Raw genomic sequence first — 26,963 nt, forward strand, 5'->3', positions numbered from 1 at the left:
CATTGTCTACTGCTTGTACTCATCTTTGGGCAATAGGGTTCTTGATGTCTGTAAAATGGCTCGGTTTTGGCAATTGAAGGCTATGTAGTTGAAGATTCCATGATGAGTTTATATTATGGATAATCTTCTGCAATTGCTTTCTAAATATTTTATAAATTGTCTCCATTGCAATACTACCTATCTTTTACAGGGGATTGAACTATCAAGGCTGGAGGCGAAGTACTATGTTCAAATTAAAGGTATGCTTTTATACATTAAAATTGCGTGCTGGCTTTTTAGTTTTCAGGGCTATATATTGGATGCAGTATTAATGAATTCTTAAGCTTGCAAAAAATTAGGCAGACATGGAAAAACTCTAAAAACAACAATAAATTAAATTAATCACAAATCTGATTACTATACATGAGAAAATTTATGCAGAAATACAACACAGTGATCATTTAGCTAATACATAAACTACAAACATAGTGGGATAATTTGATAGCTAAGACAAACATTCTGGTATCTGCACACATACACAAACAGGAAGACTGAGGAAGAGATCAGACAACCTAATTTAGAACAACATATGTATATTAACCAAGAATTGTTACTGCCCCTGGGGCTTGATCTTACTCTTATCGTTCTTGAGAATGGAAGTCACTTTCTTGCTGATCTTCTCCCCTATCATGGTAGAAACATGCTTCTTGTCTTTAGGCATCACACTTCCCGGCTTGGGCCCCGGAAATGTTCCCTTGCTGCTCTCTCCACCGTAATCCTTTCCTGCTTTCCCCATCCCCTGTGATCCCTTGTCTGCCATTTTTGCTCCCCTCTGTCTCTGTCTCTCTCTTTGCAATATATAATAGTTGAGTGTGTTGTTTCTCTGTGGCTTGGGAATGAGCTGAATTTATAGGCAGCACTAGCTTTATTATCTTCTTGGTGTGTGGGTTTGTGTGTTAAGAGGTTCATATTAGTGTGTGTTGATCTGGTTAAACTTCCAGAAAATGTGTGGTGTTGTTTGTGAAAGTTTCTGTGCTCCCCATTTGATGTGTGGGTTTGTGTGTTAAGGTTCATATTAATGTGTTCTTCCAGAAAATGTGAGGTGTTTTCTTAGGCAAGTTTCCGTGTTCTGATCTTCCATCTATCAGTATACCACAACCTTGTGTGTTTGTGTTAGTATGTGTCTCCGAAGTGAAAAATGACATCATAATTCCATTGAAATATGACATCATAAATCTGATACAGAATAACTGCATAATGTTGACGTGAATTTCAGGGTTAATATTTTCCCAAAAATAGAGTTTTCAAAACGGGCCAGCAGGTGGCCTGCCAAATTTAAAAAGTTTTAAATTTAAATAAAAATTAATATGAAAAAGTTAACAAGTGTATACTTAGAGTAATTTGAATAGTTTAAACATGAATAAATACTAGTGGAGGTCCTCCGACTTTGATGGCATCGTCACTTTTAATCCTCAACTTTTAAATCAACCACTTTTAGTCTTCTTACTTTTTTTTTTCTAGTCACCTATGGTAATTCCTTTACATTTGGACATCTAATGTCATTTCTCAAGGGCAATTAAGTCATTTCATAATTAATGTATTAAGTATTATGTTTTCTCATCAGAATAATTGTAAAGAAAAATTAGGAAGTGAAGAAAACTTCAAAGAACTAATTATTTTATAGCATTTTATTAAAAGAAAAAAAATACAAATTTAAAAAAATTTTCAAAAGAAGGTGCAAACTCTGTGGTCAATAGCACGTTTCAGTTCAACGTTCGTCTGCGGCAGATTAATTTCCGGTGGCCGCGAGATGACGGCACCCTGAGCAAGCAAATTTTTCAACTAGCAGTAAATATTTGGATTAAGTAGATATTTGGATTAATTGGACGGCGGCACAAATTGTTTAATGGTTATTTGCACATTTTTAATGGTTAAGTTGTTTAAAATAGTAATTACAATAATTTTATATATAATTTAACATTATGACATCATATTTTATCCGAAATTTAGAAGTAACCTGTAAAAAATGTTATTTGCATAATTTTTATGTGTTTAATGGTTCAATTGCATACTTTTTTTTTGTTCGACGGCTCAATTGCACAAAGGGTAAAAGTTCAATAGTCTATTTGACATTTTTCCAAAATAATAATAATAATAATAATAATAATAATAATAATGGCGTATAAGAACAAATGAGAGTGGAGAATAGGGTTTCTTCAATTATTTTGATGAGGAAACATAATACTTAATACGGAGTATATTAGTTATAAAATGACTGAATTGCGCTTGAGAAAATAACATTAGATGTCTAAATGTAAATAAAGGACCATATGTGGCTAGAAACAAAAAGTAAGAAGACTTAAAGTGGTTGATTTAAAAGTTGAGAACTAAAAGTCGAAGGACCTCCACTGGTATTTACTCATTTAAACATATATTAATGCATTGGTGTAAAAAAAGCACTCCAAAATACGGGCCATAAAATTTAAAGCAAAAGGTGGGGCAAGACGGGCTAAGTCCGTTTTGACGGCTCTACTCAAAAGGTTGAATCACCAACTCGACAGAACATTTGGGAAGATGTAATCGCTACACTGTCACTGTCGAAATTTGAACCTTGTTCGCTTCTTTTAAATACTGCATACTAAATTAGTGAGTTAAGTCCGCGACAATTCAATTCCAAAGTTAATACTTAATAATATGTTAATATTGCTTTTGTGCACGAGCGTATTTATGTAGAAGAGGCCAAGAGGGATTTTGGACACCTAGTTGGGATCTGTTTGTGTGCCTCTGTGTTTTTGGTTTACCACAATTTTATGCGTGTTTTGGCGTTGTTAATTTAAATGTTTTTTTTTTCCTTTTATATTATGTTTATTGAATTATATTATACTTACTCCTTCTAGACCATTTTACTTGTTAAATAGTATTTTAATATAATTCTAAATATATACATTTTATATGCTAATATTGAACTAAATAAGTATAAAAAATTAAATTGTACTCCGTAAATAATTTCAGTTAAATCGAATCAAACACAAAATAAAATTGAGGGAATATGTGTTTGTGTGTGTGTGTTTTTTTAAATTTTAATTTTAATTTAATTTAATTTTTATCTTACAATTTAAATGCAAGAACTTTTAATTAAAAAAAAAATAGAGAAAATACTACTTGTAGATGAAAATGTCCTATCCATACACTCAGTGAAGTTTAAACTTGCTATAGCATCTGTTAGAAAAACATACAGGCGCAGCGGAAGCATCAAATCGCATTTTCTATGATTATATGTAAACGAGTGAGTTAGATAGGTTTACCCTTGAAGCGTGCTTTGGCAGAATCAAAACCGTCCTATCGTCCGGCCTCTAGTCCGTCCACCGGTCGAGCACGCGATAACTCTCAGAGATTTCTACGTGAAACTCTTTTCTAGACTAATCTCTGTGTGTTTTTCTCCCTCACTTAAGAAATGGGGTGAGACTATATATATATATATATATATAGCCTGGTTTGGGCCCAAAGGTGCTAGCCTTTAAAAGCCCAAAACTATCCAATATTGAATTAATCCATTAATCAATGATTAATGGATTAATTCAATATCGATAACTCTTTATCGATTTCTTTTAAAGTTCTCAGCATTACTACGAACCATTAAGGTGTGACTTTCTAGGTTCATAGTCAAACTATCAACGAGTAATATTTAATAACTCATTATTAAATAACTCGTAAATCATGAGTGACACCTAGCAGTATGTCATGACTACCTAGTTAACAATGAATATATTTTATAATATATTATAATGAACCTTTCTGTTACAAATATCATGCAACATTCCTTCCACACAATACTTGTTCCGAACCAGGTAAAGGTCATGGTCAAACTTGGTCAAACCCATAAACCCGATCAATATTTCTATTCAATATTCTTAACCCGAATTCCAACTTCATTATACTCTGGCCAGAGATTCTTGTTGTATGATTATTGAATAGACTGGAACATCCTTGTTACCTCAAGGCGGTGGATCCTCTACTGAACGCACACATGTCTTCGTACAATACTGAACTAGGCCACCAAGTACACTTATAGTCCCATAAGGAACAAAAGACGCATACTGGCAAAAACTAGTCCACCATATATATGTACGAGACAACCATGTCGTCTCAAGTCAAAGGATTATTGCATACTTGTAACATACAACATATCGATGACACGTAGGTAAACACCATGCGGTACGTTGTTGTCAGTCAATGTTCAATGACTTGTTATCTAACAATCATTTACATGTCCACTCTCTATATCTCATACAGAATGGCATGAGACTCACCATGAGAAGGACAATGTGCTAGTCTTATCGGAATTCTAATGCCCAATTAGAATTCCTATGACTAGAAACATTTTTACAATACTTCATTTATTAATTTTTCGTCACTCATATTCTTAACACTTAAGAATGAAGAATTAAGAAGATTGTATGGAATAATATCAAATATTAACTAAGCCAAAATAAAATAAAAATAAAACAATTATTTATCGTATTTATTTAACAAGAAATTAATGCCCAAAACAATAAATGTTAGCTTCTAGGGCATACATGTCTAACAACATCTCATTAGGAGAGCCACAATTATGCCGCTCAACCACAAGTCTTTGGCATGCGGTAATGATTATATTTCTATATAAATGATAGAAATATAAAATAGCATAACTAATATGTAAGCCTAGTGATTATTATTTTAAAGTTCAAAAAGGAAACGATTGCCAAAGGCCTTGTGATCTAGCGGCATGAAGTGATTCTCTCAAATGGGAGGTTATGGGTTCGAGCCTTAGTGTGGGCAATGTTGACTTTGTTGGTCTTCAGTAGGTTGAGAAAGTATATGGACAGAAAAAAAAGAAACGATTGAAATCCAATTGTGTCGACACCTACTTCCAAAATATAATCAACTCTTCCTTCTTTAATAATTTTTTATTATTTTTAAATTTAATTTTTTGTGTTTAATATTACTTTTAATGTAATTTCTAAATATATAAATTTTATATATTAATGCTAAACTTAATAATATGAAAAATTGGAATAAAAATTACTTCAGTCAAGCCTCGTTAAACGAATCAGACAACCATTTTGGGACGGAGGTAGTAGTATATTCTCCTTCTAGAATTTATTTTTTATCATGGTGGTAAATTTAAAAGAAAAATTTTTACTACATTTTTAATTATAAAATATATACAATATATATGAGATTTGTGTGGTTAATAACAACATACGGATCGGAGCATAAAATATTTCTTGTAAATCAATTGATATAGCATAATATGGAGTTATTTTTCTAAACAATGGTAGTTTTAAATTTATTTTTCTCAATCACTTACTATTTCTATATTGTCATTGTTACATCATATACATTTTCACGTTTATTGCATGTCCTGCCATTTACACCATCCGCATAATCATGTTGTATCAATATTAATGTTACGTCTATCATATCTTTACAAAAGATAGGATATTTTAAAAATGTATTTATTGAGAATTGAACTTTTAATTTGTTACTTGTTACTTGAATAACTAATTAAAGCCTTTAGTTAATATATTTATTATTTAATTTAATATAGACATAATTTTTTTTAAATCTCCTATAATTTATTTAAAAAAAATTTCTTATAATGCTAAAGTACTCTTTCTTTACAAAGTTGTTAATTTACATTCAAGGTGAGTTTGGAAACTAGGAAAATGACATTTAGAAAATGATTCATATTTTTTTCAAAAAAAAAATTCATTTAGCGTGTTTCATTGCATTTCAAAAAAACTATCTATGCGTGTTTGGTTCATTTTTTGGAAAATAAGTAGAATTGTATAATTAAAATTTTAATTGTTAACTGAAAAAGATTTGACAACAACTATGTTTTGCCTTGCTATTTTTTTTTTCCAAATGACAAATTTTTTTTAAACTACTGGTTTCTACTGGTACTTGTTTTCGACGAAAACCAGTACAAATCAGATTGGTTTTCGTCGAAAACTAGTAGAAACTATACTGGTTTCCGTATTGGTTTCCAACGGAAACCAGTCAAGGTAGAAAGCGGAGGATGGTGGAAGAAAGCCGAGGAAACATTCTCAGAAGAAATGCAAGAAAACATTCATGGAAGAAGCCAGGAAGAAGCAGTTGGATCCAGAAAATATCTTCCGCAAAAAAAGAGAAAGTCATTTTCTAGAAAAACTAAGCTATTTTCCTTTTGACTGGAAATGATTTTCCGTTGATTTCAATTTTCCACCATCTCCCAAACACTGAAAACCCAAAATATGATTTCCAAAAATCATTTTATGGATTCCAAACATACCCTAAGTAAATCATATTCTGGATTTCCAGAAAGTTAAGAAATTGCATTTCTTTTATCCGATTCATTTTTCAGAAAATGAACGTATTATTTGTTATATAATAATAATAATAATAATAATATTATTATTATTATTATTATTATTTTATTATTATTATTATTATTATTATCCACTCTTATTCATTTTATCTCTCTAATTTACTATTTATTGGTTAAACTAACTCTTCTTCTTTGTTTATTTTCTTTAGTATCTTTTACTTATTTTTAAATTTAATTTTTTTGTGTGTATTTAATAGTACTTTTAGTATAGTTTCTAAATATATAAATTTTGTATACTAATACTAAACTTAATATTATGAAAAATTGAATTTAAAATAACTTTAGTCAAACATCGTTAATCGAACCAAATACATAAAATGGGATGGAAATAGTAAGGAAAAAGTGTCAAATAGGCCACTGAACTTATCGCTTTTGTGCAATTGGGCCATTGAACTTAAAAAGTGTGCAATTCAACCATCAAACAAGCAAAATTTGTGCAATTGGACCATTTTTACAAAAATTTTCTTGTAAAATCCAATTATATTACTAACATATGTGTATTAAGAGTGGCATTTTCTTCTACCATACTAGTTGGGAGTCAATATTGAAATGTTTTTAACTCAAATTGAATTAAAAAATTTTGTAAAAATGGTCCAATTGCACAAATTTTGCTTGTTTGATGGTTGAATTGCACACTTTTTAAGTTCAATGGCCCAATTGCACAAAAGCGATAAGTTCAATGGCCTATTTGACACTTTTTCCAAATAGTAATAATAATAAGTGATGTTTGTGTTGGTGGTGGTAGTGTGATGATGGTAGTGATGGTAACATGGTGTGGTGGTAGTAATCATTTGAAAACTAGCTTGCAAAAAAAATGAGATGATAGAAAATAAATTATTCAGAATATGTCTTCCGACTAAAAATTTAAAAAGACTTTTTGTCAAATATTTTTTTAATTGACTAGAATGATTATTTTTCTTTGACTATATTTTGTTTGAGTAATTAGCATTTTACTAAAACTTAAATTTGACTTCTCCTAAATAAGTTCATTTTAAGAATCAATTTTTCATTCATCTATTATTAATTTTGAACATACAATATATCAATTTGTTCTTCTCATTAGGAAGAATACGAATCTACCTTGACCCGACCCAAATCGAAAGTGCTTCTCCCCCACCCCCCTACCCCACACACACACCACAAAATAGCCACTCTAAATTGTCATTTTAGCTAAAAATTTCAACAAGGTCTTACGCCCATATAAAGGACCCTAACCCTTCCGTCCTGAGGCATTCTAAACCAATTCAATCTTCCTCATTTTCATCATCTCGTATTCTCTGTTTTCTCTAATATTTTCCTACTATTTTACTATAGTTAATTCCAGTGATGGTCCTCCGACTATGTTGATTTTCCAAAATTAGTCCCCGACTTTTAATTTGGACAATTTAGGTCCATTGACTTTCAAATTTTTTCCAATGTTGGTCCTTTCGTCAAATTTTGGTTAAATTGAGGTCAAATGAAGGGGTAAAATTGTTCGTTCACTTGTATACTCGTATTTCTTCTGTTCTATACGCTATATATATGAATATAATATTAATCGAAGAGACATCGACTGAGATTATATGCCTTCGATTGAGACTTCGACTAAGATTATATTCATATATACAGCGTATAAGACTGGAAGAATACGAGTAATAATATACTAAGCAGTTGAACGGACAATTTTACCCCCTCATTTGACTTCAATTTAACTGAAATTTGACGAAAGGACCAACATTGGAAAAAATTTAAAAGTCAGGGGACCTAAATTGTCCAAATTAAAAGTCGTGGACTAATTTTAGAAAATCAACATAGTCGGAGGACTAATGCTGGAATTATCTCATTTTACTACTCTATACAGAATTGATTGATTCGTACACATCTCGGGTCAATTAGTTCCATCAACGAGTATCATTTAATTTAAATTATATCAATTAGAATCTTTTATGATATATTTCTTATATATTAATTTTATTTGTACTAAAATAAATGAGATAAATAAATTTAAGTTAAAAGAATTTTATGGGAAAAAAATAATTTCTTATAACTAAAATTAAAATTTTAAATAAATTAAAAAAATCTATCAACCATCCATCTTTCAACTAATTAGAATTTTTTTATTAAATATTACCCATTTTTATATTCTCTGTCACAATTTATTTGCCATGCTTACTATTTATTAGTCAAATCAATTTTTTTCTTTACTTATTTTCTTTAATAATATTAAATTAATTTATAATTTTTTTTTGTATTTGATAGTACTTTTAATATAGATTCTAAATATATAAATTTATATACTAATATTAAATTTAATATTATAAAAATTCAATTAATAAAAAGCTACCATTTTTTGTCATTCAATAAATAATTCCTCGCTTTGCAAACCAAAAAAAAAAAAAAAAAAAATTCCTCGACAACTACACCATTTTTTTTTTAAACACTACACCATTTTTTAAATCTTTCCAACAAAAAGCTATAATGTTATCTTTGAATTAAAATATTTAATTTGAGAACAAGTTGCAGAAAGCCACCAAACCATTTAACTTTAAAAAAATAGCACGGTGTATTACCATTTAATCATAGTATGACTATCTTATTTATTTATTTATTTATTTTGTTGTAAACCGAAAGCCGTTCATTAATTCAGATCAGAGTTCATAAATCATAACATTACAAATGAAAAGCTGAGGGTATGGACACCATTCTTTACAATCAGACAATGAAATAGACTCCAGTGCTATGCAATGGACAGTTTTATTCGCAGATCGTCTAATAAAATTTAAAAAAATATGATTAAACTTCAACATTAATTCCTTAATATCCTGAATAAGCAGATTAAAAGAAGAAGCTCCATTATTTTAGTTGATAGCTTGAACAAGTTGTTGACAGTCGGTTTCAACTTCAATAAAACCAGCATTTCTTCCTTTTAACCAGCTCAAAGCTTCGCGAACAGCCATGGCTTCAGCTACCTTTGGTGTGAATAAACCATTCCAAGGCACACTTTTTGCTGCAACAAAATCACCCTTGTCATCTCTAATGATAAAGCCAAAACCCATCTTTTCATTTTCCTTCTGGACTGTGGTGTCTACATTCAGCTTAATCCAATCAGTTTGAGGCCTTTTCCACTTCTCAATCCTATGTTCCTGAATACTAATTACTTGGCCCTGCTCTTGGACCCTCTTCCATTCTGTTAGAAAGTTCTTGGCAGTGTCAACAATGGCTACTGGAGGTATAGTAATATTATTCAAAACCTTTTGATTCCTAGCATACCACAGTTTCCAGTATGACTATCTTACTATTTATTGGATTTGTCACCATCCAGAATCCTAAGCTACCATTTTTTCTTTGTCATTCAATGAATGATTCCACGACAACTACACCATTTTTTTTTTAATCTTTCCAACAAGCTATGACGATGTTATCTTTGAATTAAAATATTTAATGGTACAAGTTGCAGAAAGCCACCAAAACATTTAACTTAAAAAAATAGCATTGCATTATAGAGGGTGTCTTGGCATTATTGAATTCCTGTTTATATTAGGCTTCTTCTGTGAAAGCTTACACACAATCAAAGTAACTAACAAAAAATTGCAGATTTGCAGTTGCATTATCACACACAATAGATCCAAGGATAGATGGCTTGTGTAGCTGTAGCTTCTCTTCTCAGAACAATACAGCTTGAGTTCTTGCAATATCAGCCACGTCCACTTGTTCTACACAATCATCTCATCTCTCCCAACAAACACTTGATCCAATCTTTCCACCAAAACCTTGGATTTCTCATAACCCAATTCGATGACAAAAGAATCAATATGGATGGTGTTGAAGCAATTAAACACTTGGAAACCAAGCTCAGGGATTTAGCTTTCAGTGTGGAAGATGAAATCGAAATCCTTGTTGCACACCTTTATGATATTGAAGAGGAAGATGATGTCGGGATAGCAGATCTTGTTTTGGAAGAGGAGAAACCACAGAGGGACACAGATGCGGAGAAGACAACTCAGCCTTGTGTGAAACTTGGTCAAGTTTTTCAAACTGCAATGGAACAAATTGAAGCCATCAAGGAAGAGTTGCTGAAAATCAAGGCAGAAGGAAGAAAGACAGCCCATGATGTTCTACAAAGGTCTGAAGTTGTTTCCTCCCAAGCACAAATGGTCGGCAAAAAAGATGAGTTTGAGATTATCAAGAAGCTGCTGACTGAACTTGGATCTAAGGGAAAAAAAGTTGTATCAATTATAGGTATGGGAGGAATCGGTAAGACAACTTTGGCTGGACAAGTTTATGAAGATTCATCAGTTGCTATGCACTTTGACGTGCGAGCCTGGGTTGTTGCATCCCAGCTTCACGATAAGAGGCAAATGCTTATAGGTCTTATTAATTCAATTTCCAAACAAGGCAACCTAGAAAAGGCCACTGACGAGGATCTTGCTTTAAAACTCTACCAATGTTTGAAGTGTCAAAGGTACATGGTTGTAGTCGATGATGTGTGGAGTGGTGAGGCATGGGATGATGTTAGCAATTGCTTTCCTGATGATGGAAATGGGAGTCGAGTATTGTTAACTACTCGTCTTGCAGAGGTGGCAAATTATTCTAGCTCCAACAGTGACTTTTCTCATCATATGCAATTATTGGATCAAAGGGATAGTTGGAACTTATTTTGTGAAAAGGCAGGTAAATTTTGTGGTGCTGAATTTGAGATGATCGGAAGGCCAATTGTTGAAAAGTGCAAAGGATTGCCTCTAGCAATAATAGTGGTAGCCGGGCTGTTTTCCAAACTTTGCACACTAAATGAGTGGGAGAATGTTGCAAAAGCTCTAGATTCTTCTACAACAACAACTATTGCGGCAACATGCTCAAAAATACTCTCACTGAGCTACAATCACTTGCCTCACTATTTAAAGGCATGTTTTTTATATTTAGGAGTTTTTCCAGAAGATTATGCGATCAATGCTAATGAGCTTACAAGGTTATGGTCTGCTGAAGGACTTGTAAACACATCGGAGAATGAAAACTTTGATGTAGTGGCTGATAAACATATACAAGAATGGATCGAAACCTAATTCTTGTGAGCAAGCGGAGTCGCTGTGGAAGAAAAATTAAAGTGTTTGGGGTGCATGATTTATTGCATGCATTTTGTGTGAAAGAAGCTCAGAAGGAGAACCTTCTACATGTTGTTCGAAAAAATGGTTCAGATATTCCTCAAAGATGCGTCCGTTGGGTAAGCATACAATCATCAAATTTTGATGTCTCTACACTATGTTATTTTTCAAGAAGCTGTCGATCCTTCTTCTGTTTTTCAGATAACGACATAAGCTTAAATTGGGAACAGTTCAAGCTATTGAGAGTATTCTTCTTTACTAGTTATCTGATGAAAAAAAATATTGTGGATTTGGTTCATTTGAGATACTTACCTCCGGCGCTTGATAATCAGAATATTGTGAAACTATTTAAGGCTTGGAATCTTCAAACACTTTCTATTTGCGCAGATGATAGGAACTATTTGGAGTTTCCACAACTACAATATTTTGCTTGCTTATTTATGAGGGGACATTCTCCCAAATTTGTTCATCAAAACTTGCAGTGCCTTTCTTGGTTGAAGCCTAACCGTTGCACAAAAGAATTCTTTACACTTGTTCCAAATGTAAAGAAGATACGGATTTCCGGTGAAAGAAGAGAGTGCAACGATTGCATTGAGAATCTTGTCAATTTACAGCAGCTGGAGAGACTCTATATTAATGCTAGTGAATGGCATTATAAGAGTCCATACATAGTCCAGATTAACAGCCATATTGTTCTCTTGAAAAGCCTTAAGAGGTTAAGATTTCAAAGTATTCATTTTGAGTGGAATGGAATTAATGTTCTTTGCAAGTTGCCTAGGCTGGAAGTGCTCAAGTTAAGTGATGCCTGTGTAGGCAAACAGTGGGAGCTACCTGAGGATGACAAATTCTGCCAGTTAATTGTTTTAGAAATTGGTGAAACTGGTCTCAAGGATTGGGAAGCTAGGGGTGATCATTTCCCAAAACTTGAGCACCTCTCTCTTTTTTCTTGCAAGAAATTGAATAAGATCCCTAGTGGGTTTGCAGACATTTCAAATTTGAAATCAATCCAATTACTGACCTGTTGTCCTTCTGTGGTGGCTTCAGCCGAACAAATCAAGGAAGAACAACTTGATTATTTAAATAATATTGTGGATGTGGTTGCGGTCAACTGTCAAGCGAGATGGTCATCGATGATGCGGACACTCCGGGTCTCTCTCCCGGCCTTTATCTTTATTAATTACTTTCTCACTAAACTCCACTCAGTGTCATAAGTATCCTAATTCAGTTTGAATGATTAATGACAGATTTCTGAGACCGAGTCTGATGAAGCTTAGTTTGATGAAATTGAGTTGTGCCAGAACAGCAGAAGGAAGAAAGCTTGAGAAAAGAAGACTAGAGAAAAATGGGTAGCTATGCATATCTATCATTGTGAAGCATAAAATTTGACTTTGCCACATTGTACTGTGTATAGTTTTGGGTGAGAAAGTCTTGCATCACTTTGTGCTTTAAAGCGATTCAGACTTGTCCTTTGTTGTGTTTTTTGCTTTATAATAGTTTGTTTCTATTTCATTCATAAGGTCATGTAATATGCTTGAAGTTCAATGTTTATCTTGGTGTTAAAATTTGGGCTTTTGCATTTCAGTTAAATGTCACTCCGTATTTGTTGAATACTTGAGGTGTTAAATTTGAAACATCATCAACTTCTTTCTGACTTATAGTATCTATATATGTTTGATGCATATGGAGATATGTTATTGGATTTGATCCTGATGAGTTAACAATAAGATTCATTGAAATGCTTCTCAGTGGAATATTTAGGCATTTTATTTCTTCCAATATAACCTACCATGATGATTTGTTAGAGAATAAGATTCATAGAAAGTCATTGCGAAACATTGTCTACTGCTTGTACTCATCTTTGGGCAATAGGGTTCTTGATATCTGTAGAATGGCTCGGTTTTGGCAATTGAAGTTTATGTAGTTGAAGATTCCATGATGGGTTTATATTATGGTTAATCTTCTTCAATTGCTTTCTAAATATTTTATGAATTGTCTTCATTGCAATACTACCTACATACCTTTACAGAATTACAGGGGATTGAACTATCAAACCCACAAACACATGCACATCAGCTCAGGGCTGGAGGCGAAGTACTGTGTTCAAATTAAAGGTATGCTCTTATACATTAAAATTGCGTGCTGGCTTTTCAGTTTTCAGGGCTGTATATTGGATGCAGTATTAATGAATTCTTAAGCTTGCAAAAAATGAGGCATACATGGAAAAACTCTAAAAACAACAATAAATTAAATTAATCACAAATTTAGCTAATACATAAACTACAAACATAGTGGGATAATTTGATACCTAAGACAAACATTCTGGTATCTACACACATACACAAACAGGAAGAATTGTTACTGCCCCTGGGGCTTGATCTTACTCTTATCGTTCTTGAGAATGGAAGTCACTTTCTTGCTGATCTTCTCCCCTATCATGGTAGAAACATGCTTCTTGTCTTTAGGCATCACACTTCCCGGCTTGGGCCCCGGAAATGTTCCCTTGCTGCTCTCTCCACCGTAATCCTTTCCTGCTTTCCCCATCCCCTGTGATCCCTTGTCTGCCATTTTTGCTCCCCTCTGTCTCTGTCTCTCTCTTTGCAATATATAATAGTTGAGTGTGTTGTTTCTCTGTGGCTTGGGAATGAGCTGAATTTATAGGCAGCACTAGCAGCAGATTTATTTTGATTTTCCTTTTTATTATTATTATTTTCTTCTTGGTGTGTGGGTTTGTGTGTTAAGAGGTTCATATTAGTGTGTGTTGATCTGGTTAAACTTCCAGAAAATGTGTGGTGTTGTTTGTGAAGTTTCTGTGCTCCCCATTTGATGTGTGAGTGTGTGGGTGTGTGGGTTTGTGACTTTGTGTGTTAAGGTTCATATTAATGTGTTCTTCCAGAAAAAGTGAGGTGTTTTCTTAGGCATGTTTCCGTGTTCTGATCTCCCATCTAACAGTATACCACAACCTTGTGTGTGGGTTTGTGTGTTTCCCGTTTCGGCCGGTCTCTGTATTTATGTTAATATTCTGTGTATTTCAGGCAAACATTCTGTGTATTCTAGGCAATCGTTCTGTGTATTATAGGCAACCGTTATGTGTATTCATGTTAGTAACACATGTTGTGATTTCATGTTAGTAACACATGTTGTGATGTATTTGTGCATTCGAATGTTTAGGAGGATGAGTTCTGTGTATTTTGTGTAAATATTATGTGTATTCATGTTATTAACACAAGTTGTGATGTGTTTGTGCATTCGAATGTTAGGAGGATGAGTTCTGTGTATTTTGCGTCAATATTCTGTGTATTATGGGCAAACATTCTGTGTATTCTAGACAAACGTTCTGTGTATTCTATATAATGATTATGTGTATTATAGATAATGAATTCCCGGGAGATTCGCGTCCACTAACATCTATGTATTTTGTGTCAATATTCTGTGTATTCTGGGCAAACATTATGTGTATTCTAGGCAAACGTTCTGTGTATTATAGATAATGATTATGTGTATTATACAAACGTTCTGTGTATTATAGATAATGATTATGTGTATTATAGATAATTTCTGTGTATTATAGATAATGATTATGTGTATTATAGATAATAAATTCCCTGAGTCATTCACGTCCGCGTCTACTAACACCGAAACAACGTCGTTTTACGTACGTGGTGCACATTGCTATGTGCACCGTGGTGCAGGGTATAACGATTGGAGGGATTTTGGACACCCAGTTGGGAACTTGGGATCTGTTTGCGTGCCTCTGTGTTTTTTGTTTACCACAATTTTATGCGTATTTTGGCTTTAATAATTTAAATGCTTTTTTTTTCCCTTTTATATTATATTTATTGAATTATATTATATTTACTCCTTCTAGACCATTTTACTTGTTAAATAGTATTTTAATATAATTCTAAATATATACATTTTATATGCTAATATTAAACTAAATAAGTATAAAAAATTAAATTGTACACCGTAAATAATTTCAGTTAAATCGAATCAAACACAAAATAAAATTGAGGGAGCATGTGTGTGTGTGTGTGTGTTTTTTTTTTTTTTTAAATTTTAATCATGGTTGCAGTAGGTGCTAGGCGCTAATCGGGCGGTAGACTAGCCCCTAACGCCTAAGCGGTCTAGGCGGCGCCTAGGCGGTTCTAGGCGGTGACCTATAAAAACAAAAAATTAATTCATGTTTGTGGGTGTATGTCATATATTATATTATATATATTATATATATCTCTCTTACTTCTCTTACTTATATAAATAAATAAATTTAAATATATATAAATATAATAATAAAATTAACAAGCTCGACTCGCTCGAGTTAACTCGCTAACTCTGCCGAATTGGGCGAGTTAACTCGGCCAAATTCGGTCTAGTCGGCCGCCAACTCGGCCTAGTTGGCCGAGTTAGGCGCTAGGCGGCCTCCTAGGCGGCCGGTCACCTAGGCGGACGCCTAAGGAGCAATTCACCTTGGTCTAGGAGCGCCTAGCGCCTAGGCGGGGATTTTTGCAACAGTGATTTTAATTTAATTTTTATCTTACAATATATAAATATACATACATACATACATATATATATATATATATATATATATATATATATATATATATATATATATATATATATATATATATATATATAACTAAATTAGGGATTTATTTTATGGATAAATAATTCAACAAAACTAGTACAAAGTGATTTAATTTTTTTTTTAAATTAATCCCAACCAAAACCTTCGTACATAACCAAGAATTAATCTTAAAATTGATTTGTTATCTCCCGAGGGTGCTAGAAGCGTTGTAACATCAATCTCACAGGATAAAATTGATTACGACTTTAGTGTTAGCACTCAATCATAAAGTCCGGTGAACTAGAACTTAGATCGAACACTTCGCCTATTTTATCCGAAGTGTGGGCAGAATTTTAAGAGAGATTTTTGTGAGAGAGGAGAAAATCAACAACAAAAATTTTGAAGTTCTAAAACATCAGCCAAAAAAATTTTGCCAACCCCTAAGTGTTTATATAGGAGATTGGGAATCCTAATTTAATAATTGGATTAAAACAGTTAAAACGGTCATACTTATTATCAAAATAATATTTACAGTTACAAAATTAAGTACTTACCGATCATGAAAACCTATTTCAAAATGCCTAAATGGTTGAAAAGTCTGTAGTTCGAAAATAATCCGAATACTCACAACCATTCCGAACTTGTCGGAATGGTCAGAGCACCATTCGATGTTCCTGCCACCATTCATAATTAAGGTGCACATAAAGGCCAAATATCTTGTGCTCTAGTGGCAATCGGTGTCCCGGTTTACACTCCACATGAATGATGGGAGTGGGTTTGAGCCTCAGTGGAGGCAATTGTTGTGCTTCAATAGGTTAGGAAAAGTAGCTCTGAACAGATACTACATTGTAACAGAGTCAGTGGTACTCAAAAAAAAAAAAAAAAAAGTGCACATAAAGCACAATTCGGAAGCTTCCACATAGCTATACTTAAGCTTAATTCACATTTCGGAAGTGCTATATAATCCACGGATATTGCTTTTAAGTAGCACTTTAAAATGTTAATCTTAATTAACATTTTACTAAAACTTAAATTTTGCCTTCTCTCACCTTTCGTAATGCGCTGCCTAGCACATTTCGGAAGTGCTATATAATTCATGGATATTGCTTTTAAGTAGCACTTTAAAATGTTAATCTTAATTAGCATTTTACTACTCCGTAAAACTTAAATTTTGACTTCTCTCAAACTAGTTTACTTTGAGAATCAATTTCTCATTCACTTATTATTAATTTTGAGCATACAGTATATTAATTTATTCGTCTCACTACGAAGAGTGCGAATCTATCTTGACCCGATCCAAATCGGAAGTGGACCACACACACCACAAAATAGTCACACTCTAAATTGTCATTTTAGCTAAAAATTTCAACAAGGTCTTACGCCCATATAAAGGGCCCTAACCCTTCCGTCTTGAGGCGTTCTAAACCAATTCAATCTTCCTCATTTTCATCATCTCATATTCTCTGTTTTCTCTAATATTTTCCTACTATTTTACTATTCTATATGGAATTGATTGATTCGTATACATCTTGGATCAATTAGTTCCATCAACGAGTATCGTTTAAATGTACGAAATTGATTGATTCGTACACATCTCGGGTCAATTAGTTCCATCAACGACTATCATTTAAATTGTATCAATTAAAACCTTTTTATGATATATTTCTTATATACTAATTTTATTTGTACTAAAATAAAATGAGATAAATACATTTAAGTTAAAAAAAAATTTTGGGAAAAAATAATTTCTTATAACTAAAATTAAAATTCTAAATAAATTAAAAAAATCTATCAACCGTCCATCTTTCAACTAATTAAAATTTGTTTATTAAATATTACCCATTTTTATATTCTGTCACAATTTACTTGTCATGTTTACTATTTATTAGTCAAATCAAATGTTTTTTATACTTATTTTCTTTAATAATATTATATTATTTTATAATTTTTTTTTGTATTTGATAGTATTTTTAATATAGATTCTAAATATTATAAATTTATATACTAATATTAAATTTAATATTATAAAAATTCAATTAATGAAAAAGCTACCATTTTTTGTCAATCAATAAATGATTCCTGGCTTTGCAAAATAAAAATAAAAATTCCTCGACAACTACACCATTTTTTTTTAATCTTTCCAACAACAAGCTATGATGTTATCTTTGAATTAAAATATTTAATGGTACAACAAGTTGCAGAAAGCCACCAAACCATTTAACTTGGAAAAAATAGCACTGTGTATTACCATTTAATCATAGTATGACTATCTTACTTTTTTTTTTTTTAAATGCAGATCAGAGTTCATAAATTATAACATTATAAATGAAAAGCTGAGGGTACAGACACCACTCCTTATAATCAGACAAAGAAATAGACTCCCATGCTAGGCAATGGGCAGATTCGCAGATCATTTCCTTAATATCCTGAATAAGAGCATGGCCATCAACGCATTATAGATGGATTATGTCAGGATTTGTGCCACCATGGCAAGGAAAAAGGAAGAGAGAGACACAAAATGGTTCTTCTGCTAATACATGGATCATAGTACAGTAGCTTCTGATTTGTTATCATTCAAGCCCCCACTGCTGTGTGCGGTTTTTTTTTTTTTTTGTTTTTTTTTAAAGCTTATTTGTTTTATATTTTTTTCCTCCCACCTCATATTCTCTTTCCTAATCACACTTAAAAAAACTCCTAAAATACCGTGAAATATTTTCATTGATAAGGATGCTCTAAGCAGATTAAAAGAAGAAGCTCCATTATTTGGGTTGATAGCTTGAACAAGTTGTTGACAGTCGGTTTCAACTTCAATAAAATCAGAATTTCTTCCTTTTAACCAGCTCAAAGCTTCGTGAATAGCCATGGCTTCGGCTTCCTTTGGTGTGAATAAACCATTCCAAGGCTACTGGAGGTATAGTAATATTATTATTTCCTAGCATACCACAGTTTCCACTATGATTATCTTACTATTTATTGGATTTGCAGGGCCCTTTTTTAGATTTTTGGGCCCCGTTCTTGTAAATAAATGAGGCCCCTACCGAAAGTATAATCTTTAAAACCAATATAATAAGTTGGGGCAGGAAGATTTGAACCCATGACCTTAACTAAGAAATACAATAATCTTGCATTCTTACCATTTCTCTACTTAGAGTCTTTTGATATTGGTTGCAAATTTTTTATTTTTTAATGTCTTAACTAGCTAGATAAAAATTAAATATTGGGCCCTCTAAAATTTGAGCGGGCCTGTGCTGTAACCCAACTTGCACAGTCCAAAATCCGGCCCCGTAGATTTGTCACCATCCAGAATCCTAAGCTACCATTTTTTTTCTGTCATTCAATGAATGATTCCCCGACAACTACACCATTTTTTTAATCTTTCCAACAGCAAGCTATGACGATGCATGTTATCTGTGAATTAAAATATTTAATGCTACAAGTTGCAGAAAGCCACTAAAACATTTCACTTTAAAAAATAGTATTGCATTATAGAGATTAGAGAGTGTCTTGCCATTATTGAATTCCTGTTGATATTAATTAAATTAGTTCCAGTTGCTTCTTCTGTGAAAGCTTACACACAAAGACACAATCAAAGTAAGTAACAAAAAATTGCAGTTGCATTATCACACACAAACAGATCTAGAGATCCCAGGATAGATGGCTTGTGTAGCTGTAGCTTCTCTTCTCAGAACAATAGAGCTTGAGTTCTTGCAATCTCACCCTCGTCCACTTGTACTGGCCTATGGTCTCATCTCTCCCAACAAAGACTTGATCCAATCTTTCCACCAAAACCTTGGATTTCTCATAAGTCAACTCGACGAGGAAAGAATCGGTGGTGTTGAAGCAGTTAAACACTTGGAAACCAAGCTCAGGGATTTAACCTTCAGAGTGGAAGATCAAATCGAAATCCTAGTAGCACATCTTTATGGTGGTGGTGATGATGATGATGATGAGGAGGAGGAGGAGGATATTGATGATGAATATTTAGTCGGAATAGCAGATCTTTTTGTAGAAGAGGAAGATCTGTACGTGGAAAAACCACAGAGGGACACAGATGCGGAGAAGACGACTCAGCAATGTGTGAAACTTGGTCAAGTTTTTCAAACTGCAATGGAAGAAATTGAAGCCATCAAGGAAGAGTTGCTGAAAATCAAGAATAGGGACGAGGTAGAAGAAAGAAAGACAGCCCATGATGTTCTACAAAGGTCTGAAGTTGTTTCCTCCCAAGCACAAATGGTCGGCAAAAATGATGAGTTTGAGATTATCAAGAAGCTGCTAACTGAACTTGGATCTAAGGAAAAAAAAGTTGTATCAATTATAGGTATGGGAGGAATCGGTAAGACCACTTTGGCTAGACAAGTTTATGAAGATCCATCAATTTCTATCCACTTTGACGTGCGAGCTTGGGTTGTAGCATCTCAGCTTCACAATAAGAGGCAAATGCTTATAGGTCTTCTTAATTCAATTTCCAGACAAGGCAGCCTAGAAGAATCTACTGACGAGGATCTTGCTTTAAAACTCTACCAATGTTTGAAGCGTCAAAGGTACATGGTTGTGGTCGATGATGTGTGGAGTGGTGAGGCATGGGATGATGTTAGCAATTGCTTTCCTGAGGATGGAAATGGGAGTCGAGTATTGTTAACTACTCGTCTTGCAGAGGTGGCAAATTATTCTAGCTCCGACAGTGACTTTTCTCATCATATGCAATTATTGGATCAAAGTGATAGCTGGAACTTATTTTGTGAAAAGTCAGGTAAATTTTGTGGTGTTGAATTTGAGATAATCGGAAGGTCAATTGTTGAAAAGTGCAAAGGATTGCCTCTAGCAATAATTGTGGTTGCAGGATTGTTTTCCAAACTTAGCACACTAAATGAGTGGGAGAATATTGCAAAAGTTCTAGATTCTTCAACAACAACAACTATTGCAGCAATATGCTCAAAAATATTATTACTGAGCTACAATCACTTGCCTCACCATTTAAAGGCATGCTTTTTATATTTAGGAGTTTTTCCAGAAGATTATGCGATCAATGCTAATGAGCTCGTAAGGTTATGGTCTGCCGAAGGACTTGTAAAGACATCGGAGAATGAAAACTTTGATGTTGTGGCTGATAGACACATACAAGAACTTATGGATCGAAACCTAATTCTTGTGAGAAAGTGGAGTTGCTGTGGAAGAAAAATTAAAGTGTTTGGGGTGCATGATTTATTGCATGCATTTTGTGTGAAGGAAGCTCAGAAGGAGAACCTTCTACATGTTGTTCGAGAAAATGGTTCAGATTTTCCTCAAAGGTGCTTCCGTTGGGTAAGCATACAATCATCAAATTTTGATGTGTCTACACTATGTTATTCTTCAAGAAGTTATCGATCCTTCTTCTGTTTTTCACATAACGACATAAACTTAAATTGGGAACAGTTCAAGCTAGTGAGAGTATTCTTCTCTCCTAGATGTACGAAATACAAAAATATTGTGAATTTCGTTCATTTGAGATACTTCTCGAGGCCTAGTTATCATTATATTGGGAAACTGTTTAAGACTTGGAATCTTCAAACACTTTCTACTAATGATGCAGTTCATAAGGACTGTTTGAAGTTCCCACAACTACAATATTTTGCTTGCTTATCTTTGAGCGGACAATCTCCCGTTCGTCAAAGCTTGCAGTCCCTTTCTCGGTGGAAGCCTGAACATTGCACAAAACAATTCTTTACACATCAAAACTTGCAGTCCCTTTCTCGGTTGAAGCCTGAACATTGCACAAAACTATTCTTTAGACATGTTCCAAATGTAAAGAAGATATGGATTGTCCGTGGTAATAAAAGAGAGTCCAACGATTGCATTGAGAACCTTGTCAATTTACAGCAGCTGGAGAGACTCCATATTAGTGCTAATAATTGGGATAATAAAATAGTCCAGATCAACGGCCATATTACTCTCTTGAAATGTCTTAAGAGGTTAAGATTTGAAGGTAATCATTTTGAGTGGAATGGAATTAATGTTCTTTGCAAGTTGCCTAGGCTGGAGGTGCTCAAGTTAAATGGCGGTAGCTGTGTAGGCAAACAATGGGAGCTACTTGAGGATGACAAATTCTGCCAGTTAATTTTTTTGAGAATTGGTTCAACTGATCTCAAGGATTGGAAAGCTACGAGTGATCATTTCCCAAAACTTGAGCACCTCTCTCTTTTTTCTTGCAAGAAATTGAAAGAGATCCCTAGCGGGTTTGCAGAAATTTCAAAATTGAAATCAATCCAATTAGCGGACTGTCGTCCTTCTGTGGTGTCTTCAGCCGAAGAAATCAAGGAAGAACAACTTGATTATTTAAATAATATTGTGGATGTGGTTGTGGCCGAGCGACGTCGCTACTCCGCCTACACTCGGGTCTCTCTCCCGGCCTTTATCTTTTTAAATTACAATCTCTCTAAACTCAATTCAGTTTCATCATTATCCTAGGGTGTGTTTGAAAACCCGGAAAATGATCATTTTCCGGGTTTTCAGTGTTTGGCAAATGAGGGGAAAATAAGATCAACGGAAAATAAGGCATTGGTCAACGAAAAAGGAAGGCAATTTTCTGGAAAATGACTTCCGGAAATTTTTTCCGGAAGTCATTTTCCGAAAGAAGTCTCTTCTGGCAAATGTGTGAAACCAGTCGCAGTACCAGTCGGCGACTGGTTTGCGATTTCTAGTCGCCGACTGGTTCGGCCGCGTTTCTATTTTTATTATTATTATTTTTTTTTGTTAATATGTTGTGATTTGTTTTTGTTAATTTGTTGTTTTTTTTTTCTCTTTAAACAAAAAACTATTTTCTTTTTCAATTTTCTGGAAAATGAACCAAACACACAAAAGACAGTTTTCCAGAATACATCCAAACACCGGAAATGAAGTTATTTTCTGGAAAATGACCCATTTTCAAGAAAACATTTTCCAGAAGTCATTTTCCTGCTTTCCAAACACACCCCTAATTTAGTTTCAATGATTCATGACAGGTTTCTAAGCCCGAGTCTGATGAATACGAGTCTGATGAAGCTTAGTTTGATGAAATTGAGTTGTGCCAGAAGAGCAGAAGGAAGAAAGCTTGAGAAAAGAAGACTAGAGAAAAATTGGTAGCTATGCATATCTATCATTGTGAAGCATAAAATTTGACTTTGTAACATTGTACTGTGTAGCTCTGAGTGAGAAAGTCTTGCATCACTTTGTGCTTTAAAGTGATTTAGACTCGTCCTTTGTTGTGTTTTTTGCTTTATAACCGTTTGGTTTCTATTCCATTTATAAGGTCATGTGATATGCTTGAAGTTCAATGTTTATCTTGGTCTAAAAATTTGGGCTTTTGCAGTTCAGTTAAAAGTCACTCCGTATTTGTTGAATACTTGAGGTGTTAAATTTGCTGATGCATATGGAGATATGTTATTGGATTTGAACCTGATGAGTTAACAATAAGATTCATTGAAATGCTTCTCAGTGGAATATTTAGGCATTTTATTTCTTCCAATATAACCTACCATGATGATTTGTTAGAGAATAAGATTCATTGAAAGTCATTGCGAAACATTGTCTACTGCTTGTACTCATCTTTGGGCAATAGGGTTCTTTATGTAGTTGAAGATTCCATGATGGGTTTATATTATGGTTAATCTTCTTCAATTGCTTTCTAAATATTTTATGAATTGTCTTCATTGCAATACTACCTACCTTTACAGAATTACAGGGGATTGAACTTTCAAACCCACAAACACATGCACATCAGCTCAGGGCTGGAGGCGAAGTACTATGTTCAAATTAAAGGTATGCTCTTATACATTAAAATTGCGTGCTGGCTTTTCAGTTTTCAGGGCTGTATATTGGATGCAGTATTAATGAATTCTTAAGCTTGCAAAAAATGAGGCATACATGGAAAAACTCTAAAAACAACAATAAATTAAATTAATCACAAATCTGGTTACATGAGAAAATTTATGCAGAAATACAACACAGTGATCATTTAGCTAATACATAAACTGCAAACATAGTGGGATAATTTGATACCTAAGACAAACATTCTGGTATCTGCACACATACACAAACAGGAAGACTGAGGAAGAGATCAGACAACCTAATTTAGAACAACATATGTATATTAACCAAGAATTGTTACTGCCCCTGGGGCTTGATCTTACTCTTATCGTTCTTGAGAATGGAAGTCACTTTCTTGCCGATCTTCTCTCCTATCATGGTGGAAACGTGCTTCTTGTCTTTAGGCATAACACTTCCCGGCTTGGGCCCCGGAAATGTTCCCTTGCTGCTCTCTCCACCGTAATTCTTTCCTGCTTTTCCCATCCACTGTGATCCCTTGTCTGCCATTTTTGCTCCCCTCTCTGTCTCTGTCTCTCTTTGCAATATATATTTGATAGTTGAGTGTGTTGTTTCTTTGTGGCTTGGGAATGAGCTGAATTTATAGGCAGCACTAGCAGCAGATTTATTTTGATTTTCCTTTTTATTATTATTATTTTCTTCCTGGTGTGTGGGTTTGTGTGTTAAGAGGTTCATATTAGTGTGTGTTGATCTGGTTAAACTTCCAGAAAATGTGTGGTGTTGTTTGTGAAAGTTTCTGTGCTCCCCATTTGATGTGTGGGTTTGTGTGTTAAGGTTCATATTAATGTGTTCTTCCAGAAAATGTGAGGTGTTTTCTTAGGCAAGTTTCCGTGTTCTGATCCCCCATCCATCAGTATACCACAACCTTGTGTGTTTGTGTTAGTATAATAGCTGCATAAAGTTGATGTGAATTTCAGGGTTAATACTTCGCAGAAGTAGAGCTTTCAAAACAGGCCAGCGGGTGGGCCCGCCAAAGCCCATAATATAAAGTAGGTTGTCCGCCTCGCCGTAGGCCTTGGTAGGACCCGCCAAATTTAAATAAAAATTAATATGAAAAAGTTAATAAGTGTATATTAGAGTAATTTGAATAGTTTAAACATAGATTAATGCATAGGTGTAAAAAAAGCCTCCAAAATATGGGCCATAAAATTTAAAGCAAAAGGCGGGGCAAGACGGGCTAAGCCCGTTTTTATGGCTCTACCGAAAAAGTTGAATCACCAATCCGATAGAGCATTTGGGAAGATGTAATCGCTACATTGCCACTACCAAAGTTCGAATCTTGTTCTCTTCTTTTAAATATATTGCATACTAAATTAGTGAGTTAAGTCTGTGCTGACAATTTCGGAGTTAATACTATGTTTACGAGTCAAATAATATGTTAATATTTTTGTGCGCGAGCTAGAAGAGGCCAAGAGGGATTTTGGACAATCGTTATACCCTGCACCACGGTGCACATAACAATGTGCACCACGTACGTAAAACGATGTCGTTTTAGTGTTAGTGAACGCGGACGCGAATGACTCAGGGAATTCATTATCTATAATACACATAATCATTATCTATAATACACAGAACGTTTGCCTAGAATACACAGAATGTTTGCCCAGAATACACAGAATATTGACACAAAATACACAGATGTTAGTGGATGCGAACGCGGACGCGAATGACTCCAGGAAATTCATTATCTATAATACACATAATCATTATATAGAATACACAGAACGTTTGCCTAGAATACACATAATGTTTGCCGAGAATACACAGAATATTGACACAAAATACACAGAGAACTCATCCTCCTAACATTCGAATGCACAAACACATCACAACTTGTGTTAATAACATGAATACACAAAATATTTACACAAAATACACAGAACTCATCCTCCTAAACATTCAAATGCACAAACACATCACAACATGTGTTACTAACATGAAATCACAACATGTATTACTAACATGAATACACATAACGGTTGCCTAGAATACACAGAACGGTTGCCTGGAATACACAGAATGATTGACTGGAATACACAGAATATTAACATAAATACAGACCGGCCGAAACGGGAAACGTGATTTTAAAAAAACGGATGATTAGTTTACAATGCTCAAAACGACGTCGTTTAGGTACGTGGTGCACATTGCTATGTGCACCATGGTGCACAGTATAATTTGCCCATTTTGGACACCCAGTTGGGATCTATTTGCATGCCTCCGTGGCTCCGTGTTTATGGTTTACAACAATTTTATACGTGTTTTGGCGTTGATAATTTAAATGCTTTTTTTTTTTCCTTTTATATTATGTTTATTATTGAATTATATTATATTTATTCCTTCTAGACCATTTTACTTGTTAAATAGTATTTTAATATAGTTCTAAATATATACATTTTATATGTCGATATTAAACTAAATAAGTATAAAAATCAAATTGTACTCCGTAAATAATTTCTGTTAAATCGAATCAAACACAATAAAATTGAGGGAGTATGTGTGTGTGTGTGTTTTTTTTATTTTAATTTTAATTTTAATTTAATTTTTATCTTACAATTTAAAGGCAAGAACTTTTAATTAACAAAAAAGAAAATATTACTTATACTCTCAACTCTTTGGGTGTAGACAACTTTTTCTGGACCCATAAATGAAAATGTCCTATCATTAAGAAAGTCATAGTTATGTCATTCAACCAGAAGGTCTTTGGCATGTGATAATGATTATATTTCCATTAGAGCCGTCAAAACGGGCTTAGCCCGCCGGGCTAGCCCGTCCCGTCCCGCCAAAAGGGCGGGGCGGGCTCTAATTTTTTGAGCCCGTTTTAAGGCGGGCTTTTTAGCCCGCTCCCGCCTAACCCGCGGGCTTGGCGGGCCGGCGGGGGCCCGCCAAATGTATAATAAAAAATTATTAAAATAAATAAATACTACAATAGTAAATCTATAACATTTAATATGTCTTTTCATCTTGATTATATTACTAACATTAGTGTGTGTGTAATATATATATACACCCTTTTATATAATTAATGTAATAGTAATTGAATTTTGGTTTACAGTGTAAACTGTAAATCAAAATTCAATATATAATTACA

General features: G+C 33.8%; 2 protein-coding genes and 1 long non-coding RNA gene across 6 annotated transcripts in view; 2 read left to right on the forward strand and 1 right to left on the reverse strand.

Moving 5' to 3' along the window:
- Positions 1–9,938: 9,938 nt before the first annotated feature.
- On the forward strand, positions 9,939–12,813 carry LOC116004612 (putative late blight resistance protein homolog R1B-17). 3 transcript variants are annotated; one of them, XM_031244731.1, is made up of 3 exons: positions 9,939–11,588; positions 11,671–12,617; positions 12,714–12,813. In XM_031244731.1, the coding sequence occupies exon 1, from the start codon at positions 10,006–10,008 to the stop codon at positions 11,428–11,430; it is 1,425 nt and encodes a 474-aa protein (XP_031100591.1). In that variant the 5' UTR covers positions 9,939–10,005; the 3' UTR covers positions 11,431–11,588; positions 11,671–12,617; positions 12,714–12,813. The 3 variants fall into 3 exon arrangements, with proteins under 3 accessions (XP_031100591.1, XP_031100589.1, XP_031100592.1); XM_031244729.1 differs by having other exon boundaries at positions 9,939–12,617; XM_031244732.1 differs by lacking the exon at positions 11,671–12,617.
- Positions 12,814–19,541: 6,728 nt separating this feature from the next.
- LOC116004609 (putative late blight resistance protein homolog R1B-17) lies at positions 19,542–23,447 on the forward strand. 2 transcript variants are annotated; one of them, XM_031244725.1, is made up of 2 exons: positions 19,542–22,405; positions 23,011–23,447. In XM_031244725.1, exons 1-2 carry the CDS (start codon positions 19,688–19,690, stop codon positions 23,053–23,055), a joined length of 2,763 nt encoding a protein of 920 aa, XP_031100585.1. In that variant the 5' UTR covers positions 19,542–19,687; the 3' UTR covers positions 23,056–23,447. The 2 variants fall into 2 exon arrangements, with proteins under 2 accessions (XP_031100585.1, XP_031100586.1); XM_031244726.1 differs by having other exon boundaries at positions 19,543–21,334.
- Positions 23,448–23,914: 467 nt separating this feature from the next.
- Positions 23,915–26,963, reverse strand: part of LOC116004336 — a 12,841-nt gene continuing 9,792 nt past the window's right edge. The window contains exon 2 of the long non-coding RNA XR_004094781.1: positions 23,915–24,113. This is a non-coding gene — a long non-coding RNA (uncharacterized LOC116004336). The remainder of the gene's footprint in view (positions 24,114–26,963) is intronic.

This window comes from Ipomoea triloba, chromosome 14 (genome assembly GCF_003576645.1).
Source record: "Ipomoea triloba cultivar NCNSP0323 chromosome 14, ASM357664v1".
Lineage (NCBI taxonomy): Eukaryota > Viridiplantae > Streptophyta > Magnoliopsida > Solanales > Convolvulaceae > Ipomoea > Ipomoea triloba.

Excerpts from the sequence above, each read along its gene's own strand:
- LOC116004612 (XM_031244729.1), top strand. The coding sequence starts at position 10,006 with ATGGCTTGTGTAGCTGTAGCTTCTCTTCTCAGAACAATACAGCTTGAG.
- LOC116004609 (XM_031244725.1), top strand. The coding sequence starts at position 19,688 with ATGGCTTGTGTAGCTGTAGCTTCTCTTCTCAGAACAATAGAGCTTGAG. Across the intron at positions 22,406-23,010 it reads GCTACTCCGCCTACACTCGG|GTTTCTAAGCCCGAGTCTGA; the intron begins GTCTCTCTCCCG and ends GATTCATGACAG.